At 52.6% G+C, this 15,083-nt stretch overlaps 6 protein-coding genes across 6 annotated transcripts in view; 5 read left to right on the forward strand and 1 right to left on the reverse strand.

Annotated features, from left to right (window-relative positions):
• Positions 1-115, reverse strand: part of CCM_06922 (cystathionine beta-synthase, putative) — a gene marked incomplete at both ends in the record, with an annotated part of 735 nt that extends 620 nt beyond the window's left edge. Inside the window, one exon of the mRNA XM_006672060.1 lies at positions 59-115. Coding sequence (XP_006672123.1) covers positions 59-115 — 57 coding nt within the window. The remainder of the gene's footprint in view (positions 1-58) is intronic.
• A 1,710-nt stretch (positions 116-1,825) lies between these two features.
• CCM_06923 (2OG-Fe(II) oxygenase family oxidoreductase, putative) lies at positions 1,826-2,939 on the forward strand (the record flags this gene model as incomplete). Its single annotated transcript, XM_006672061.1, has 3 exons — positions 1,826-2,106; positions 2,167-2,262; positions 2,330-2,939. 3 exons carry the CDS (start codon positions 1,826-1,828, stop codon positions 2,937-2,939), a joined length of 987 nt encoding a protein of 328 aa, XP_006672124.1.
• A 753-nt stretch (positions 2,940-3,692) lies between these two features.
• Positions 3,693-5,353, forward strand: CCM_06924 (MFS multidrug transporter, putative; the record flags this gene model as incomplete). The annotated part of the gene is made up of 6 exons (XM_006672062.1): positions 3,693-3,859; positions 3,909-3,995; positions 4,065-4,114; positions 4,178-4,335; positions 4,395-4,464; positions 4,512-5,353. 6 exons carry the CDS (start codon positions 3,693-3,695, stop codon positions 5,351-5,353), a joined length of 1,374 nt encoding a protein of 457 aa, XP_006672125.1.
• An 873-nt stretch (positions 5,354-6,226) lies between these two features.
• On the forward strand, positions 6,227-7,517 carry CCM_06925 (mitochondrial phosphate carrier protein 2; the record flags this gene model as incomplete). The annotated part of the gene is made up of 2 exons (XM_006672063.1): positions 6,227-6,520; positions 6,597-7,517. The coding sequence occupies 2 exons, from the start codon at positions 6,227-6,229 to the stop codon at positions 7,515-7,517; spliced, it is 1,215 nt and encodes a 404-aa protein (XP_006672126.1).
• A 1,747-nt stretch (positions 7,518-9,264) lies between these two features.
• CCM_06926 (ubiquitin C-terminal hydrolase CreB) lies at positions 9,265-12,704 on the forward strand (the record flags this gene model as incomplete). Its single annotated transcript, XM_006672064.1, has 5 exons — positions 9,265-9,309; positions 9,695-9,799; positions 10,071-10,295; positions 10,420-10,560; positions 10,656-12,704. 5 exons carry the CDS (start codon positions 9,265-9,267, stop codon positions 12,702-12,704), a joined length of 2,565 nt encoding a protein of 854 aa, XP_006672127.1.
• Positions 12,705-14,045: 1,341 nt separating this feature from the next.
• The window catches only part of CCM_06927 (alpha-1,6-mannosyltransferase subunit (Ecm39), putative), a gene marked incomplete at both ends in the record, with an annotated part of 1,822 nt that continues 784 nt past the window's right edge, over positions 14,046-15,083 (forward strand). The window contains 3 exons of the mRNA XM_006672065.1: positions 14,046-14,064; positions 14,134-14,577; positions 14,652-15,003. Coding sequence (XP_006672128.1) covers positions 14,046-14,064; positions 14,134-14,577; positions 14,652-15,003 — 815 coding nt within the window. The remainder of the gene's footprint in view (positions 14,065-14,133; positions 14,578-14,651; positions 15,004-15,083) is intronic.

Genomic DNA, 15,083 nt, shown 5'->3' on the forward strand with positions numbered 1-15,083 from the left:
CGGTGCTGGGTTGGGTTTGATGGGGGGTTTTTTTTTTCGTTGGCAAGTTTGGACGTACCCCGCGATAACGCGCTGCCCACTGTGAAGAGGACTTGCTGGTCGCTTGTGAAGCCATACTGGCAAGTGTATGTGTGGGGAGTGAGCCTGACAGAGCAGTCATGCAGTTGGGGCGAAAAGGAGAGGTCGGCTCGTGGAACTGGTGTTGAGGGGATATGTGGTGTAGGAAATCCATCATGGTGCCTTCCCGCCACTGTCGCAATTATTTGAGGTGGGTGGGGCACACTGTCACACTTGTACTTTTCGTCAATGGTCATCGCGTGCTCCCTACCTCGTAACGACTCTACAATATAAAGTTATAATTATAATAACGGGAGAGACTTGGGACGGATGGTTATTACCACCCGTCGGAAAACTTTGTTGGCCAAACAAGGTATTCGTAGCAGGTTGCTGCCCTGCAGTCTCTGTGCTGCACCAATCGCTCATCGAACAGGTAGTTGCAGTAGTTTTAAAAAGACGAACCTCCCTCTTCCATCTAGTTCTTAGGCAACACTGAAATCGTGCACGGTCAGCGTTGTCGGTTCCTGCGTGTTGGTTTCTGTGACAAGACCCATCCTAGAACTCGATCCACAGCGCATCAGCTACCCTCGTCAAACACAACTGTCACCCTACACCACCGAAATGCGACCCAATGAACACCATCACTGCAACGTTTCAAACAATCCCCAGCGCAATTTCAGTTATTTCCAACAATAGTCAGCGCTAGAGGGCCATCCGGCGCACTCGCTCGGCGGCGGTCGGAGCTCCTCCGGGCCCTGTCCGGCGCGTGCCCCACACGAGCTCCGTCCAGTGCATGGATTCGCTCTCCGAAAGGTCGGGATCAAGGAGGGCAGCATGTTGCAGCAGCACGTCAAACTACGCCTTCATAAAGGTATTGGCTTGCTGGGGGCAGCGCCATCTGGTCATGCTGCGTCGCAAAGTCGCCTCGGACTACTGCGCAATCGCAACGACGTCCTCGGGGGATGCTTCTACCGCCAGCGCCTCACCTACGATTGTAAGCTCTGTTTTCCTGTAGGTCTCACAAAAATGCTCAACTTTCATTATAGTCTTTAACCAACAAATATTCGCTGTGTACTGTAACAGGGACGCTTCTGCCGCAGCCGGGGTGCGAGTGGCTGTGGATCCGGAAGCTGCTCGGGCGGCTGAAGGGGGCATAAGCTGGCTCTGCAGAGCCTTGCCAACGGATTGCCTGTGGCATATTCTTAAGTGCGACGAAGTATGCATGCCAAGGCTACGTGCTATCGCATCCCGCCTTTCCACTACTCTCAAAATAGGTAAATGAGCCGCTCGCGTTTGCGGGCAGGTCGACAAAATCCAGGCCAGGGATGTGAAAAACGCCTCCGATAGAAAGAGTGCCTTCAGGTAGTTCAAAGTGTGTGTCATTTCGCATCCTCTTCTGAAACAATGCACTGTTTGAGTCATTAATATAGCTGCAGTATTAGCCTCGATAGGCATTATTTCCAATGGCGGCGCAAAAGTTCCTCTTTCGCGTCAATTGCCCGGTGGCCGAACCCGTCAGCCAAGCAAGTGCAGCCTCGGGCTGCACTTGCTCTGTCATACGTGAAGCAACTGGCCAAACTGATCAGTTGTACTCTCATTTTTCCAAGTGACGTGCTAAACCTCCTCTTGTCGCAGCGTGGCAAATTCTTTGAGCATTCTATAAAAACCGCACGGGTGACGGTTTGTTCAGTATCATTTATTCTGGCCGACACACCCAGCTATTACCACTCTTTCCACTTCTATAAGCTACCTTTTTCTAGTCGCCACTATGATTCTCCCCAGAGAGGCTGTGAAATACCAGGGCAAGGTGGCCGATGTTGCTGAACTTCAGACAATCAACTTTTCTCGTCTAATTTCCCAAGAACCCGTTGAACTCAAGAAGTTGTTGCACTTGTGCCAAACCGAAGGTTTCTTCTATCTTGATCTGCAGGGTCTCGATAGTAGTCGAATGCTCGAAGATCTGCAAAACCTACTGGCCGTAATGAAGAGATTCTTTGACTCGCCGCTCCACGAAAAGAATGAAAGAGGGTTTGAAAGCCAAAGAGACGGGTAATTTCCAACATAGTTCGCACTCCCTTCGCTGTTGTATCTTCGTTAATGACTTTGTAGCTACGAGGCAATCGGAACCCACGCTGGTATTGTAGAGGGCACCAGAGATGGTTACGAAACTCTCAAGGTAAGCCGCCTTTGGGCCGAGATGTCGTGGTGGGATCTAACGGATTTCTTATACTTCTCGAGATGTGCTCTCGAAACCCAACCCAGCTGTCCCTAGCATTGTGAAGAACGAGGTCCCGACGTTTCGCAACTTCGTCGCTGGCTCCAGTATCATTACAAGGCTCATTCTTGCTAGCTTATCAAACGCTATGGGCCGTTCCGGGGATACTCGGTTTGAGTGCTTTCATCGCGACAACGAGCCGTCCAATACTACCCTTGTCATGTTCCGCTACGTACCAGGCGATCTGAGAACAGATCAGCGTGTCGGACACCAGCAACACACCGATATTGGTTCTTTGACGCTTCTTTTCAGTGAGCAGTGGGGTCTGCAGGTTCAGCGCCCGGGAGCCGAAGCATGGGAGTTCATCGAGCCGTTGGCTGGACATGCTGTTATTAATGTTGGCGACTCTCTGCGATTTGCATCTGGTAACAAGCTTTACTCATGCATTCATCGCGTCGTCCCGATCGACAATCCGGAGCCGCGCTACTCGATTGCATACTTTCTCCGCCCAGAGGATAACGTTGTGTACAAGGACAGCAATGGCAGAGAAATCCGCGCCAGCGACTGGCATGATGAGAAATACAGCGTGTTTCAGCAGGATCATAAAGCCCAGGAAGCAAGCTACTCTGTCTTGATGGGAGGAATGCAGGAGGTGCTCAAGTCATAGAGACCAGTTCGTGTCGGACATAATGTCAAAGAATGCGGCTAGTACGAAGAAGGTGAAAGGAGAGATAGCAAAAATATCGTGGCGTAGTAGCAAGTAGTTCCCAATAATGACGTTATTGATCACTGGAGGAGGGAAGTCCTCCCCCAGTGGCACCTCGTTGCGTTATCGCTCTTTTATAGCTACTTATTCGCAAATGACTATAAATAGGTCGTGACACATAGCAAGTTCCGTAAAGCACTTTGGTATACGATATGCACCAGAAGAAAGAGGGTTTCTATGCTACTTCCATCGAAACAGTCTGTAATTATATGGCATCTTCAATCTTTGTGCAACTCCGATGCCGCGACCACGAGTAATTAATAAGAGCACAATTGTTGACCGAGTAATTAGATCCTGCAGTAGCGAGTATAACTGAGCCACTACCCACACCACATGTAGATTCGGCGCAATTTGAGTCAATGCTTTTGCTTTCGCACACCTCGTTGATTTGAAATTGAAAAAGTCGTATTTCCCAAGCAATTTATGACAAGGCTGTGGAGCTGCATTTGCCACTTCGGCCAGCCAGCCCCTTCTCTGCAGTCCCTGTGTCCTTCGTAAAAACATGTGGACAATCGCACTTGTCCTTTTGACCGCCCTCTAAGCTCCGAGCATACTACTGTCTCATTATTTCCCCCTGATATCACTCGGTCGAAAATAAATCTCCTGCGACCTATTAATGCCCATAGAGAAGGCACGGACAGTATCATGACAGCTATGGCCAGTCCGATTGTGTTGCCTACCCCGCATATGGACACCCTGGTTGTCGGCTTCGAAGGCCTTGCAGATCCTTACGACCCCCTCAACTGGCCAAGGAAGAGGAAGATGAGGACGAGTATACTCTATTGCGCAACGAGTATGGCCTCGGTGTGGGCCAGCACAGCGTAGGGCCTTGAAACCCCCAACAATAGGACCATTCTTTGACATCTGCAGGTACGCTCCGGCCACGTCCAACATTGCACACCGCTTTGAAGTCGCTACAGAGATTGCTCTGCTTGGTACAAGCCTTCTCTTGCTCGGGTAAGCTGGCATAACTTTGCAGCTACCGCCTTTCCACTGTCGCAACTAACTGTTTGTTCGTCGTACTAGATGGGGGTTCGGGCCTTTGATATGGGCTCCAATGTCTGAGGTATACGGTCGTAAATGGCCAATCTTATTGCCCTTTCTGACATCTGCCATTTTCTCTTTTGTAAGTGGTGCAGCACCAAATATTTCTACCCTCCTAGTCACTCGCTTTCTCACCGGGTTTTTCGGAGCGGCCCCCATCACTTGTGCAGGAGGCGCATTTGTTGACATGTGGAACGCATCCGAGCGCGGTAACATATTTGTCCTATATACGATCTGCGTGTGCGGTATCCCGGTAAGAATGAGCGAAATTGCTTATATCGGCTTCTGATTCGCTAACTGTAATCTCGACAGGCTCTTGCCCCAGTCATAGGAGGTGTCATCGTGCTGTTCGAGGTTAATTGGAGATGGGTTGAATATGTACGTACGTCTCCCATGACCCTTCGCAGGGCAAGACCTATACTGACTTAGTCGCCGAGATCACCGCTATTCTACAGAGCACGATAATTGTTATTGGTCTTTTCTTCATCGATGAAACATATGCGCCGACCCTTCTTGAATTCAAAGCATCAAGACTACGCAAAGAAACAGGCATTAAGTATCACGTGGGAGCTGTGACAAAGGTTACTGCTGCAGCTCTTGCCATCAAGTTTGGCCTACGCCCGTTGCAAATTCTTGCGACCCCCATTTGTCTTCTTGTCACGATCTATTCATCGTTCATCTACGGTATATTCTACGCCAGCTTGGCAGCATTTCCCATCTTATTCCAAGACACCCGAGGATGGAATCCTTTGACCGGCGCGCTTCCCTTCTTATCGATGATGCTGGGAATCTTTTTAGGAGCTGGATTTAGTGCATGGAGTCAAAAATACTACATCCGCTCGTGCAGATTGAATGACTTCAATGCCGTGCCTGAAGCACGTCTCCCGCCAATGATGTTCTCGTCCACGATTTTAGCAAGCGGTCTATTTGTCATTGGTTGGACGTCATCAAGATCGACACCTTGGATTGCGACTATCAGTGGGGTCTTCATGCTCGGGTTTGGCTACTACGTGATCTTCACAAGTGCTCTGAACTATCTAGTTGATTCCTTCCAGTGTTGGAGTGCAAGTGCGCTCGCCGCAAACACATTTGCGAGGAGTGTTTTTGCCGCTGGGCTTCCACTTGCGATACCTTATATGTTCGCCCGTTTAGGCAACGAATGGTCTTTTACTGTTTTCGCGGTATTCGCTGTCATCAACATCCCTATACCGTTCATGTTCTACATTTACGGCTCGCGAGTTCGAGCAAAAGGACGTTTTACGAACAATTAGTGCTTGGAAATAGAAAGACAGTACGCATAAGGCTAAGGCGGTGAATCAATCAAGCCAGTAGTACCCAGCCATCCAGGAGTTATCGAGATTCTCGGAAGGCCAGGGCTAAACCATGATCGGAATTGATCGAAATCTATTTTATAACATTGAACAATACATGTGCGAAACCTTACCTCGCCGATGAAAGAAGGTTTATGCCGTACTATCCACGAGCTGTTGAACACCAGGGTTCAATATCGTCGTGACAAAAAAATACATAATACAGAGAGATCATAAGTCGGACTACCAGCATTCTAAATAATCCATACAAGTATTTTGTCCCATCATTATTAGGACTAACAGGGCATACATAGGAGAAGAGATATAGTTCTTAAATTAAAGTTCTATCTAGTAGGATAGTAAATATATGTACTAGATACACTAGGTAATAGGAGATTAGTCCTCTGGCTTCTAGGCTATCTATTATTACTCCTACTAATTTTATGTAAACTAGTTAGATTCCTAGGTATAGAGTAGGTAGCTTTTCGGTATAAAGTAAGACTTTTTTTTAGTATAAAGTAGGTTATAATTACCTTGAAAGTTATTATATAATTACTATTATAAAATATTACTCAATACCTTATATTAAGGATTATAGGATATATAGAGTAATTGTTTTTCCTTGTAGCTTTATCCAATGTAAGGCTAATTTCCCTATTATCTTTACTTTCTATTAGTCCTCTATAAGCTGTGTTAGCTGTGCCGCTGTCTTATATAACCATAACAACGCTCCACAATTTGTCCCTCGTCATCCCCTTTCACCTGCTCGTCATCCGATTGCCAAGCATTGGCCAGTTCATCAATCGCTTTTTGTGCCATCGTGTCTCTTGAACCATGGTGTCTTATTATTACCCTTCGTTGGACGCCGTCCCCGGCGCCATGTACACGCCACCCGGTGTACCCGTCCGCTTCACGCCCGGCCGGCCCACCCCGTACCAGGCCCAGTCGGAGCTGTACGGCGCCCTGTCCGTCGTCGACGATGCCAAGGACAAGGCCAAGCAGCTGAGCGCCGAGGCGCAGCGGGAATTCGACCGCGCCGCCATCCGAGCCAAACCCAACCCGGCCAAGATGGAGCTCTACTCGGGATCCTACTACGCCGCCTGCACCTTTGGCGGTCTCATGGCCTGTGTCAGTTGAACTCGGGCGGGCGCGCCCTTCCCGCGCAAGAGCGGCAGATTGCTAACACATGCACGTCCGCGCGCAGGGTCTCACCCACGCCGCCGTCACGCCGCTCGACCTCGTCAAGACGCGCCGCCAGGTCGACGCCAAGCTGTACACGAGCAACGTGCAGGCGTGGAGCAGAATCTACCGCGCCGAGGGCGTCCGCGGCATCTTCACCGGCTGGTCCCCGACGCTGCTCGGCTACTCGGCCCAGGGCGCCTTCAAGTACGGCTGGTACGAGTTCTTCAAAAAGACGTACGCCGACGCCGCCGGCCCCGATGCCGCCGCCAAGTACAAGACGGGCCTCTACCTCGTCGCGTCGGCGTCGGCCGAGTTTCTCGCCGACATTGCGCTCTGCCCGTTTGAAGCCGTCAAGGTCCGCTCCCAGGGCACCATCCCCAACCCATACAAGGGGACGCTGGACGGCATCAGCAAAATTGTCGCGGCCGAGGGCGCGGCCGGCCTGTACAAGGGCATCTATCCGCTCTGGGGCCGCCAGATCCCGTACACCATGATGAAGTTTGCCTCGTTCGAGACGATTGTCGAGATGATGTACGCGCGCCTGCCGGGCAGCAAGGCCGACTACTCCAAGGCCGCGCAGACGGGCGTCTCGTTTTCGGCCGGTTATCTCGCGGGTATTCTGTGCGCCGTTGTCTCGCACCCGGCCGACGTCATGGTCAGCAAGCTCAACGCGAGCCGCGCGCCGGGCGAGGCGTTTGGCGGCGCCGTCGGCCGCATCTACAAGGACATTGGGTTTGGTGGTCTCTGGAACGGCCTGCCTGTTCGTACCGTCATGATTGGTACCTTGACTGGTCTGCAGTGGATGATTTATGTAGGTACCCCCCACGCTTTTCGTGGTCTTCCTGTGACATTGGTGCTAATACAGACGCAGGACTACTTCAAGATTTTCATGGGCTTCCCGACCACGGGCGGTACAGCACCTCCCGCCGAGCAGAAGAAGTAGGTAGGATGGGCTGTCGCTCTTTGACCTTTTGTATTGTTAGTCCTACCTTGTTGTCCGAAATACCAAGACAAGTTTTTTATTGCCCTCTCAGAGTCTGAGCTTGCTTGGTTTGACCATCGGATATGTAGTCCAATGATCGATCAACATGTAACCAAACGTAGACTAGATGTAAGTTAAGGATAAGATCCACACGCTCTCCCTGTGGGGGTTTCGGATGATAGGATCGTCAAGCGAGCTCTCTCGCTAGTAGTGGTTATGGTTCGTTACAACCCTGCCTTACTACGCCGCTAGCGAAAGCCTAGCCAGACTTGCTATTCCGAAGTCACGAGGCTGATGTATATGCACAAGCTGAGCTCTACGGGTGGACGACGCTATAATTGGCTTCTAGGAAGACATATGAGGCGAAGGTCGTTGCTACGGATAGTACCAGGGAACACATTCGGTCTTCTTTATCTATTGCGGCCAAGTATGACCATACATTAGTTACGGGTGATAAGAGAGCAGAGGGCTGCGCTCATCGCATGTTAGCTGCGACTTGTGGTCACCAAAACTTGGCAGCTAGCCAGATTGGCTAGGGTATTGGGAGACCATCCACCACGACGTCGATGGCTTCCGGCGCGCATGAGAACGGGCCGAATCAGCCGCGGAAGGAAATATGCGACGGGAGAAACTCGAATTCCATCGCACTGAGAATTTGGGGTTGCATACGAAGCATCCTGACGGGATAAGGGAGCTACTGGTAGCTGCCACGCGTTGACAGCCGCTTTCAAAGGGGAGCAACCAACGGCACATGTTCGCATCGCACCATGGCACCACCCCGCAGTAGCTGGGGTGCGCTATCGCGACGCCGCGTGGGGTTTTGAGGATGAGCCACTCGCAGCTGCCTGTTTTGATGAGAAAGAAGGGAGCTCTTTATCTAGGGGATGCCGGTGGTTTGAATGCGGGAGCAAGGTCAATTAGGCAGTACCCACAAACTGGAGCATGGTCAGTGGACGGTGTTCTAGGTCGCCAGGGCTGTCGGCGGCCACTCTGGCAAGTAATCATGGCGGAAGACCAGGCTCGAGTAACGACGCACCCGAAATTATTGGCTGTAGCTGTTGGGAAGGTGGGGGAGAGGTCGAAACGGCCTGCAAGCGCCGTCGAAACGCTAACTAGCGAACAGTGCATGGCAGTATGCAGGACACAAGTGAGCAGCATTGGCAGGCTGGGATGAGGGTCGAGGAGGCTGTCTTGCTTGTCGTGCGTTTGCCCTGTAGCAGGGCGATATATTGGTCGTTTGGCGACGACCATGGCAGCCAGGCAACTGGCAGGACGTCATTGTAGTCTGAGGATCGCTGGCAATGTAACTAGGATTGCAGGATGGGTGGGCTAGCGGCTGCGGATGGATGGGTTGGGGCTGAATCGCGGGTGTGGTGAAGCTGATGGGGATGGGATGGAAGTAATTCGTAGTGGTGTGAGGGATGGCAGGGCTAATTTACTCACGTACTCGGCGCCATAAATTGTTAGTGCCCACCAGCGGCGTGGCAAACGAGCGTATCAAAACACTCTGATAGGTACCTTGGCTCTGAGGAGGATTCGTTTATTGCATCAGTTGGCTGGACTATCAACCGAGCAGCAGCGTCAATGGTGGTGCCAACTGCAACGTGACGCTTGAATGTGATACCACTAGCAGTGCGCATCAGGATGGCGCATGAAACGACCAAACAAGAGAGGCGAGATATAATGATATTATTAGCAGCCTGCAGTAATGCGCATTGCGTACCAGGAGGTCGACGCTCCCCCAGTGGCTTGCGTTCGGGACTAATTAAGGCTCCCTCCCCACTGCCTGCCCCGTGGCTCCCCTGCAAGAGGCTTCTGTTCCCTCCAAAGCCGATTTCCCTCCAAAAGTCCCCTGGAAACCCCCCAAAACGCACAGTTGACCTACCCATGGGCTAGTACGGAGTAGGAAATCCGCCGTCCAATAGCGGCTTTTTGACTTCTTTCAGCGCCCGCAGCCCGACTTGTTGGTCTGCTGCCCTCGTTGCCTCGTCATCGTCAGCTGCCTCCCATGCTCAACCTTATTTTGTGCCATTTCTTTGTTGCGAATAGCATCGCCTACTTTTGGACTTGTCGTTGTTTTCCGACTCTTTTTCTTCCACCATCATCATCCATCCCACTTGTGCGCCTTGGCAATTCAGGCACACCCCGGCCCGCTGTACCAGCACCCTAATAACCCAAGCCACAGCCACCAAAGACACCAAGAACTTGCCCTGGCCGCAGCCTCAGCCCGGCTCTGGTGCTCCGTCCGTACTGCAGTCGTTCTGCGCTGCCAAAAATCAAAAGTCTCACTTTACGCACCCCAGCCAGACCCAACTCGCCTCCGCATTTCCAACTCCGCTCACTACTAGGTATCCGTACACTGCTCCCCCATCCTCACCACACAACATTAGCTTTTACCACTTCTCTCTTCTTCCGCTTCTGCTTCCACTTGCCATCCTCCCCTTCCCTCTCCCGTCCCCCCTCCCGACTACCCTCCGAATGAGCCCCTCATACCAGCAATTGCCCACGTTCTAGAGCGGCACCCGCGCTGCTGCTCGCTCGCTGTCAGCCTCGCCTGGCCTCGCCCTAGCTGAGGTTCTTCTCGCCCACCACCAACCACCAACCACCAACCACCACAACACAAACACCACGTCTCCCCGCAGACACTCTCGACATACCTGCTTCCACCGACGCTGTGCGCCCTCGCGCTCCCTTGCCGCCATGCCTAGCCTCTTTAACAAAATCAAGAGCTCTGGCACAGTACGTTTGCTCCCTCCAGCACGCGCCTGCCCACCCCCAGCTGCTCCAATCCCGCATGCGCTTTTGCGGGTCGAAGCGTCACCATCACCACGCCGCCAAACGCTGACTAGAATAACATCTATAGCCCTCCACCACGCCTGCCGCCAAGGATGCTACCCCCAAGAAGAATGATATCACCACCGAAGTCACTCCTCTGGAGAAGATGCTCCAAAACGCCGGCGCACTCACTCAAGACGGCCGCGACAGGTTCCTAGGCTTCGAGAACGTAAGTAGATCCCATCTGAGACAGCGTGTCGCCCTCAATGCCCCAACAAACAAGCTAATCCCTACCACGATAGTTTGGAAATACCTGGTAAATAGCACCGTCTGATGCTGACAACGACACTATTAACGCTACCTAGCTACTGCAACTCCATCGTCCAAGCCCTCTTCCACTCCGACCAATTCCGCGAAGGCGTCCTCAACTATCCCTCTCTATCCCCGACCGATACCCCCAATCGCCCCTCGTACAAGCCAAATGTCACTATTAGACCGCCCGTCACACCTGCAACGTCTGCTACGCCGCAAAAGCCGCCCAAACTGTCTACGTCGCAGGCCCTCAAGCAGCGCCACGCCATCAACGCCGGTCAACCCCTTCCCGGCCAACCGCCCGTCAAACCAGAAGACAAACCAGACACCCCAGAATACAAGAAGAAGCAGGCCATGCTCAAAGGTCCAATTCTTGAGCTCGCCCAAGAAAATCATGTGCCCTTTGGCATGGACGAATGTACATTCACGGGGCTCAAAGACATATTCATGGCCGTCACACAGAGCAACTCGAGAACCGGAGTTTTGAGTCCGCAACGCTTCTTGGAAATCTTTAAGCGCGACAATGAGATGTTTCAGAGCTCAAATCACCAGGATGCCCATGAATTTCTACGCCTCGTTCTCACAGACGTCATTGCCAGCGTCGATAACCACGCCAAGCACATTCAAGATCATATCGATACAGGTGCCGCCACGAACGGCTCAATCGAATCTCTTAATAACGGCCTCTCGGTAGGACTCCAATCTGGTTCACCTTACAACTCGCCTGGTACCGGCTGGGTCCACGATGTTTTTGAAGGCATTGTGACGTCAGAAACAAAATGTCTCACCTGCGAGACAGCATCGCGGCGGGATCAGACTTTTCTGGATCTATCTATCGCTCTAGATGAACATACTTCCGTCTCGTCTTGCCTGCGCAAGTTCTCTGCTGAAGAAATGCTATGCGAGAGGGACAAATTTCAGTGTGACCATTGCGGTGGTCTCCAAGAAGCCGAAAAGCGAATGAGGGTCAAGAAGCTACCCAAGGTTCTCACCCTGCATCTAAACCGTTTCAAATACACAGAAGACTATAGCCGTGTCCAGAAGCTATTCCACAGGGTTGTCTACCCCTACCATCTTCGTATGTTTCATACGGCCGACGAGGCGGAAGACCCAGATCGCCTCTATGAACTTTACGCAGTCATCGTTCACATTGGAGGCAATGGATATCACGGACATTATGTGTCTATCATTAAGACTAGAGACCGCGGTTGGCTTTTGTTTGACGACGAGATGGTCGAGCCTGTGGACAAGCATTTTGTTCGAAATTTCTTCGGTGACAGGCCGGGAATGGCGACAGCCTACCTTTTATTCTACCAAGAAACGACATTCGAGAAAGTCCGCGCCGAGCAAGAGGCTGAGGGCAGAGAAGAGGTTCGACTCGCTACAGAGGCCGCCAATATTGCGCACGAGGAAAGCGACAAAGCAGACGAAACGCCCATATCTCGACAAAAGACACAACCAACGCCTGTGCTATCGGAGCAGGACCAACTCTCCAGCTTGGCCCACGCCAGAACGGCACCGGACCTAACGTTGCAGTCGCCAAATGCAAGCCAAGGATTGGTACCCCCGACACCTGCTGTTCCCTCAACAGTAAATTCAGCCAAGTCAAAGGATGAGCTGAAGCGAGAAAAGAAGGAGCGCGAAGCTGCGGAAAAGGCCGCTCGCCAGCATGAGAAGGACGAGCTGAAAGCCAAGGACAAGGAAATGAGGGAGCACGAGCGGAAGCGTCGCGATCAGGCTATTTCCGTGATCCAGGCTCGTCGGCAAGAGCAGGATCAATTGGAAAAGGTTCTTCAGGCGAGCAAGAAGTCAGCTGCTAAGGAAGATGACTCACGGAAGAAAGAGGAGGGCAACGGTGGCGCTTTTGGCTTCCTCGACCGTTCAAAGCGCGGCAGCAAATCAGGCAGCCGCAAAGCATTTGGCTTATTCGGAAAAGAGCGAAACAGCGATGAAGCTGCCGGTGAAGCTATTGTAAACGGCGACGCACCCGAAAAGGAGAAAACAAAAAGCCGGCTGAGCATGGGACTAGGCCGCAAGAAGAGCACCAATCTTTTATCATAGCGCCGGAGTATTGAAATTTGCATCGGCGGGAGAGAGTTTCACATCTCTTCAGGATGATGTCATGTACAATCTGGATCTTTTTTGCCGCTTCACTTTTTTGGACCCTTGGTTATATGAAGCCCGGACGGCTTGTCCGACTATGTAAAAAAGAATTATCGGCGCTGGGGGGAAACGTGTCATTTGTTCTCGGGAGGCAACTGCTTTTTCGAATGTAATCTTGCCTATTTTGGATATTGTTAATATTAGGTTTCCGCTGCCAAGCCTGAGAGTATCGGCAGGCAATTCATTCCTTTTTTCAGCTACGGCGAATAGTTGACCAAGGAAGTGATATCGTTGGCCCTCACTAAAAGCTAAAGCTAGCGTTGTTTGAGGCAATTAAAGGAACAGCACATGCAATCGGGGGGCATTCACTATACATATAAAATGCAAAAATGGAAAGAATATTTTCCAATCACGGAGGGGAAGATGCAAAAAAGAAATCCTTCCTGGAAAGAATCTGGACTAACCGCGGATTGAACGCGGGACCTTTCCGAGTTACACGTTTGAACATGCGAACGGAAAATCATACCACTAGACCATTAGCCCTACTGAGGATATCTGGTTAGCGTTTATTCTGTATTATATCTCTATCCCACTGATTCGCATCACACGCCATCGAAGTCTAGACAAACAGCGCCAGCTCCAGCGCCCGGTACATGAGGAAACAACCATGAAAAAATGTCTCCGCCCTAAGGGGGGGTGTAGTGGGAATGGCTCGGGCGAAGTACCGCCGCGCGTTGGGGGAAACTTGTTAGAATCAGCAGTGGCTTGCAACGTCAGTCTCCCCCCACGGAAGAAACTTATTTCTTCGCCATCCGAAAAAGAATCAAATAGTACTTGAAAGCCTCTTTAACCCTGTTTAGAACAGTATGGTGAAGTGTTAGTTTTCTCATAATGGCCTGCCGTAGGAGGGTTTCCAACTTGTCTCTCCTCGACTTACACGCTGAAAAACTACAAAAGTTGGTCCGGCTCGGTCTTTTTAAGGGTGTCGGGACAAGTTGAAGCCTTTTCAATTTTCGCAGCTGGAGACTCTGCAGAGCTCAAAGTGACCAGAAAATTTGCTATCATGATCTATGGAATTGATAATGAAACAAGTTGGTATGGCAGGCAGCAGCCGCGCCAACTCCACTAATTTTCGCCCCTGCGCGCTTCACGCCAGATCAACATCTCCCATCATTCAAACGCCAGCAGCATCACCAACACATAAAACACTCTACCGAATAATTCTCGCCCCATCTCCGGCCTTCATCTCCGACTGCCACCATCCTCACGCGCGGGGCCCCTGCGCCCAACCAACCCATCATGGCACCCAACCCGTTCGGTACCACCTCCCCTCCCTCCTCACACTCTCTCACCACCTTCCATCGCTAACCCAGACGTGCGCCGCCAGACCTCGCGCTCAACGCGCTGCTCTTCGCCGTGCCGCTCGCGCACCTCCTCGTCGCGCCGCACACCAAGGTCGAGGAGTCCTTCAACCTGCAAGCCGCGCACGACATTCTCGTCTACGGCACGCCGACCGCCGGCGCCGCCCTCACCTCCACCTACGACCACTTTGCCTTTCCCGGCGCCGTGCCGCGCACGTTTACCGGCGCCGTCGTGCTCGCCGCAGCGAGCCAGCCGCTGATTGCGCTCCTCGGCTTCGCCGCCGTCCAGGGCGTGGTGCGCGCCGTGCTGGCTGCCGCCAACGCCGCATGCCTGCTCGTCTTTCGCCGCGCGCTCGACGCCGCGTTTGGCCGGGCTACCGGCCGCTGGTGGGTCGCGCTCATGCTGGGACAGTTTCACGTCATGTTTTACCTCGGCAGGACGCTGCCCAACATGTTTTCCTTTGGTCTGAGTGCGTTTTTTACCCCCGTTTCTCCTCCTTCTTGCCTTGTCATGAAGCTGACTTTTACCCTCCCCCCTTTCCAGCCACGCTCGCTTCGGCGTTTCTCCTACCCAAGGCCACGCCCGCGCTCGCAAACGCGCGTCAGAAGCAGGCCCTCCTGTTTCTCGTGCTCTCCGCCGCCGTGTTCCGCGCCGAGACGGCGCTCCTTCTCTGCAGCACGTGCCTCATGCTGCTCGTGCGGGGGCGGGCCACGCTCGCGCAGCTCATCCCGCTGCTCGCCGCGCTGTCCCTCGGTGCGCTCGCGCTCACCGTGCCCATCGACTCGTACTTTTGGCAGCGCGTGCCGCTCTGGCCCGAGCTCGCCGGGTTCTACTACAACGCCGTGCTCGGCGCCTCGTCCGACTGGGGCACCTCCCCGTGGCACTACTACTTCTCGTCGGCGCTGCCGCGGGTGCTGCTCAACCCGCTCGCGCCGCCGCTGGCCGCACTCGCGCTGTGGCAGCCGGCCACGGCGC

Source organism: Cordyceps militaris (genome assembly GCF_000225605.1).
Source record: "Cordyceps militaris CM01 unplaced genomic scaffold CCM_S00005, whole genome shotgun sequence".
In the NCBI taxonomy this organism is placed as follows: Eukaryota; Fungi; Ascomycota; class Sordariomycetes; order Hypocreales; family Cordycipitaceae; genus Cordyceps; species Cordyceps militaris.